General features: G+C 52.7%; 1 protein-coding gene across 2 annotated transcripts; it reads left to right on the top strand.

Annotated features, from left to right (window-relative positions):
• The first annotated feature begins 527 nt into the window (after positions 1-527).
• Positions 528-4,819, top strand: LOC138992537 (histone-lysine N-methyltransferase SETMAR). 2 transcript variants are annotated; one of them, XR_011468109.1, is made up of 3 exons: positions 528-641; positions 2,722-3,649; positions 3,848-3,882. XR_011468109.1 is itself a non-coding variant. In XM_070391411.1 (2 exons), the coding sequence occupies exons 1-2, from the start codon at positions 528-530 to the stop codon at positions 3,523-3,525; spliced, it is 918 nt and encodes a 305-aa protein (XP_070247512.1). In that variant the 3' UTR covers positions 3,526-4,819. The 2 variants fall into 2 exon arrangements, 1 of the variants encoding a protein (XP_070247512.1); XM_070391411.1 differs by having other exon boundaries at positions 2,722-4,819.
• Positions 4,820-5,363: the final 544 nt, after the last annotated feature.

The raw sequence follows: 5,363 nt of genomic DNA, 5'->3' as shown, positions 1-5,363 counted from the left end.
TGCTACTTTTTTTGTTATTGTAAAATGATCCACATGTCAAACACTTTGACATAAAATTTCAGCTACTAAAAAGACATTTTTCCTGTCCAATTTACTTTGTATTTTGCTATCTTTTTACAGTATCAGGCACATATCATGTGCAATATGGCTATTATTTCTTAGTACTACATTATCCTTTCCACTGAGTAGGAATTTTGCATTTTTACTACCTTTTGATATAAATTTCTTTTCATATTTTTGGGAAGCATTCTTTAGTGAAGATACATCAGAAAGGCAAAGTGCTAAAAAAAATTACCAACTTTAAAAAATCATAAAACTTACCAACCTTAAAGGTTGTATCACTTGTGCATTTGGCTTAAAACAGAGGGCGACCTTGCCCTCACAAGCCATTTGTGACAGGAGAGTGGGAAACACTACATCTCCCATGAGGCATTGGGCTTGCGGGACCGCGACCCCCAGCATGCTCTGCGAGGCTCGCGCTCATTTAGGCCCAGGCGCTTCGAGACCCGGCGAAGTAGCTTTGCGTGATGGCAGCGTCTGAAGAGCCGGAGGCCCCCACGGAGCCCTTGGACGTCGCGTGCGGCCTGGAGAACGTGCCTGTGAGCGTGTGGCCGCCGGGCGCGAGGCCAGGACCTTTCCAGGTAAGGACGGGGCTTGGCCTCAGAGTCGCGCGCCGGGACCACGCCCTCCTCTGGGGGCGGGGCTTGACGGCCTGGGGCACTGCGCGCGCAGCCACTGGGGCGGGGCTTGCGCCCTACAGGTAGGGGGCGGGGCTAGACAGACCCGTGGTGCGCGCAGCCCCACGTGGTCCTACTTGTGAGGATGACTGGCGTGCTGCAGGAATGGTTACGTTTCCTCAAACTACCTTGGCAGTTAAAGCTTACTCAAAACCAAACACTGTGGAACGCCTGGTCAAAAACACTGACAGGTGTTTGCTTTATTCAACAAATAATTGAGTGTCTCTAATGAGCCAGGCGCCGTGTTAAGTTAGGCATAGATTCTATGCCATAGAAGATAAAATGGTGACAACACACCATTCCTGCCCTTGAGTTGACAAGAGGAGCTAGAAAGCACTTGATTGCTATAAAAGGGGAAGGGGGAAGGGGGAAGGGAGCCTGTGATTGATCCTTACACCTGTAGTCGGTGGGCATGAATGAAAATCAGGAGACAGACTCAGTCCGCCGTGTCCCAGCTGGCTGGCTACAGTATAACTCTGGGTAGAGTTAGAGCTACAGAACGAAGATCACTTCCTCCAGGAGTTTATAGTCTTAAAGAAGATAAAACCTGCTTGAAATATGTAAATGACAAGCCTAGAAGTGCCTTCAACTAGTTTGCTCCCAAATATTCATGGAGCACAAAAAGCAGTCTCATAAAAGGTCAAAACAGCCCCGAGCCCTGCCTTCACGGCATATGCACACACAGGAGTTAAGGCATGAAAACTCAAGTTAAAAATAACTTTGTGTCTAGTTAAGCTTTTGGGTACTGTGGTGAAGAGGCAAAAAGGAACATTCCAATGTTCCCATTGGAAACAAGCATATTGACACCTAAGTAGAAAAAATTTTTTGATTGATTTTCTTGAACTAAGAGTTGGCTCTAGCTATTTTTCTGGCTGAAACATCCTTTTTAAGATCTCAACTTGCCCTTGAAAAGAATTATCTGGCTCACAGTTTCCTAAGAATCGAAAACAAACTCATGGGGCTAGAGGCCAAGTACTAAGATTCTTGTAGCTGCTGTTTGAAACAACCAAAAAAGGAATGAAGATTTTCACGGCACTTCCTTAGAATTCAGAACCAAGGCCTAAGTTTTAAGCCTGGACAATTGTGCAGCGTCCTACTTCATTTTCCGAGGTTTCGATACAAAATGGGACTCAGAAAAGCCAGGCCTCTGATCAGAAGTTATTAAGAGCTGCCATCAAGCAATCAAATATTCCGAAGCACCCGCTCCGTGCCCAGTGCTACGGGTAGGAGCCTGACCTCGCCATGCAGCACCCCAAACCTCAGGACCGCGCCTTAACTTGAGACCTAGGTGTTGAAGAGACAGGACCACATTCAGTAAAACGAGAGAGCCCTAGTCTGTGCCACGTGGATCCCAGTTCATGCTGTTAAGCAGGCCTAGTTCAGAGAAGGGAGACACTGCACCTGAGAACAGCCAGGGAGGAGTCTTTGCCCTTCAGTATTCTGGCTCCCGTCTCCATTTTGGCTTCTTCGGTGACCATGGTTTATAAGAAACTTTCTCTTTGAGTTTATCGTCAAAAAAAAAAAAAACTTGGACCTCTCACCTTAGCTCGTTTGGCTCAGTGGATAGAGCATCAGCCCATGGACTGAAGAGTTCGATTCTGGTCATGTACCTTGATTTTTAGAGAGAGTGGAAGGGAGAAGGAGAGACAAAACATGAGAGAGACACGTCGATTGGTTGCCTCCTGCACGCACCCCGACCAGGGCCAGGGAACCTGCAATCAAGGTATGTGCCCTTGACAGAATCGAACCCAGGACCCTTCAGTCCACGGGTCGACGCTCTATCCATTGAGCCAAACTGGCTAGGGTCCCAATCTTATTTTTTAAATTGGAGAGTTATGGTTTCAGGCATACTTTCACATGCTGTGTTTTGTTAGTTTCTTTGTTCTACTTATACGTGTAGGAATGAGAAGTAGCTCGGCCCACGCTGCCTCTGCCGGGTATGCAGGTGTGGCCTCCTGCTGACTGCCCTGTCTCGGTTTTGCAGTACAGTCCTGACCACGTGGCCGGGCCCGGAGCCGACGCCGACCCCTCGGAGATCACCTTCCCCGGGTGCGCCTGCCTCGCCCGCCCCTGCGTGCCTGGCACCTGCTCCTGCCTCCGCCACCAGGAGAACTACGATGCGGATGCGCGCCTCCGGGACCTGGGGCCGGCAGCGAGGTGTACCTGGCCCGTCTTCGAGTGCAACGCCCTGTGCCCATGCCCGGGGCACTGCGGGAACCGCGTGGTCCAGCGGGGCCTGCAGCGCCCCCTGCAGGTGTTCAGGACGGACGGCAAGGGCTGGGGGCTGCGCACCCTGGCGTTCATCCCCAGAGGCCGGTTCGTCTGCGAGTACGCCGGCGAGGTCCTGGGATTCTCCGAAGCACAGAGGAGAATTCAGCGACAAACGGAACATGACTCCAACTACATCATCGCTGTCCGGGAGCACGTGGCTGGTGGGCGGGTGATGGAGACGTTCGTGGACCCCGCGCGGGTGGGGAACGTGGGGAGGTTCCTGAACCACTCCTGTGAGCCCAACCTGCTCATGGTGCCCATCCGCGTGGACTCCATGGTGCCCAGGCTGGCGCTGTTTGCAGCCAGAGACATCTCGCCTGGAGAAGAACTCTCTTATGACTATTCGGGAAGGTTTCTCAACCGCTCGGACGGGGGAGACGAAGGCAGGCCAGGCGGCGGGAAACCGAGAAAACCTTGTTATTGTGGTTCCGCTTCCTGCACCGCTTTCCTGCCCTATGACTCGTCCCTGTACCGCACCCCCGAAAAGCCGGCCCCGGGTCAGGAAGGGGAAGTGTAGGGAATGGGACACGCGGGGCCTTTCAGTGGGAGAGCGAGGCGGCGGCCAGCGTGTGGCGTGGCCCTTCCTGGGTGCCCTCCAGGAACCTGGCCAGCAGCGGGCCCATCCCCGGGGAGGCAGGCTGGTGAGTTTCGCTCGGGACTGTGGCAGGGTCACCGGTTCCCTTTCTCCCGTCTGTGAGGGCATTCTGTTTTCAGTTGGACCCAGGGCAGCCCAGGTAGAAACTGGGCCCTTTTCCTCGTTAGTTCTAGATAACGAGACATAAGCAAACGTGGCGAGTCCTTAAAGGAGGCCTCCCTCTTTTATCCCCTGCTCCTTCCAGCTGGCTGGGACGTGTGCGTGATGGCTGGAGCGGGGGCATCCACCCTGGACCCCAGGATCACCCTGGAAAGGAGCCACGCACAGCGCCGGGTGCCGCCATCTGCCCTCTGGCTCTGGGGTGAGCAGTAGCCTCTCCCCCGGTGTCGTTTTGGTTTTCCAGCGCGAGCACCAAGTCAACGGCCCAAGGAACCCCGGGCCGCACCCCTGCTTGCCGGCCGACCTGAGTGGAATACAGCTGACGGTGGTTGCCGTTTGCCTCCGCCGGCGTCCCACCTCTCACCTGTTTCTAAACAGGAATCTGGGAGAGCAGCGCGATTATCACCCGCGAACCCGAGCATCCCACCATCGGGAAAACTATAGCCAGGACAGCGACTCCCGTGGACACAACCAGAAGTCGTAAAAGGAAAGCAGTTGTGAGGTTGTTCTGTGTACGTGGCTACCCTCCGAAGCTTCTGGAGTAAACATTCAACACTCCAGACAGCCTCATCTTGTCCCGGGTGGGTAACATGAAACACCACAGGCCCGTCACCACCACCACAGGGGATGGGAGGTGTGTGTTTCCATTTAAACTTCTGGAGGGGCTGCCCTGGCCAGTGTGGCTCAGTGGTCGACCTATGAACCAGGAGGTCATGGTTCAATTCCCCGTTAGGGCACATGCCCGGGTTGCGGGCTCCATCCCTGGTGGGCGGTGTGGAGGAGGCAACCGGTCGATGCTGCGCTCTCACATCGGTATTTCCCTCTCTCTCTAAAAAGCAATTTCTTAAAAATCTATCCTTAAAAAAAAAAAATAGTAGTGGAAGCTCTAACCGGTTTGGCTCAGTGGATTGATCGTCGGCCTGCGGACTGAGGGGTCCCAGGTTCGATTCCAGTCAAGGGCATGTACCTTGGTTGCAGGCACATCCCCAGTGGGGGGTGTGCAGGAGGCAGCTGATCGATGTTTCTCTCTCATCGATGTTTCTAACTCTCTACCCCTTTCCCTTCCTCTCTGTAAAAAAAATCAATAAAATATATTTAAAAAAATACTATTGGAAGAGCATCTCTAAGCTCCTGTTAAAGCAAGGATGTTGCAAAAATGTGACTTATGGAGGTTTATTAGATGTTTTGAAAGCTAAAACATGTGGGCCCATTACTGTAGTATTATTTAACAAATTAAGCTCATTCTCCATCTCCACCTTCTCCTTAAGAATCTAGAGATTGAGACTGGCAGACACCGCAGGACAGTTTTCCTGTGGAATAAAGTTCTGCAACCCCTTTCTACCCCGCCCTCTAGCCTCCCCACACCCACGGGACCCTTTGTAAAAAATTCAACTCCAGGTAGCACTGGTGCAAAACAGCAAAGAGCAATCTGGCCGCTAGAGGGGGACATTACACGCAAACCGATTTCAGGGAAAACAGAAGAAAAAGTTGCCAGCCGGCGTGGCTGGAATACGGGGCCCCGAGCGAGCGGGAGGCTTCGGTAACAGACGAGGTTCCCAAAGGGCACGCGGTCCTGTCCTCCCCACGGTGAGCGTTTGCAC

Source organism: Myotis yumanensis, unplaced genomic scaffold (assembly GCF_028538775.1).
Source record: "Myotis yumanensis isolate MYYU_CA2020_CCGP unplaced genomic scaffold, mMyoYum1.0.hap1 SCAF_14, whole genome shotgun sequence".
Lineage (NCBI taxonomy): Eukaryota > Metazoa > Chordata > Mammalia > Chiroptera > Vespertilionidae > Myotis > Myotis yumanensis.
This window is presented reverse-complemented; position numbering and strand designations above follow the sequence as displayed.

Coding starts and splice junctions, on each gene's coding strand:
- LOC138992537 (XM_070391411.1), top strand. CDS start 528: ATGGCAGCGTCTGAAGAGCCGGAGGCCCCCACGGAGCCCTTGGACGTC. Junction 642..2,721: donor CGAGGCCAGGACCTTTCCAG/GTAAGGACGGGG, acceptor TCGGTTTTGCAG/TACAGTCCTGACCACGTGGC.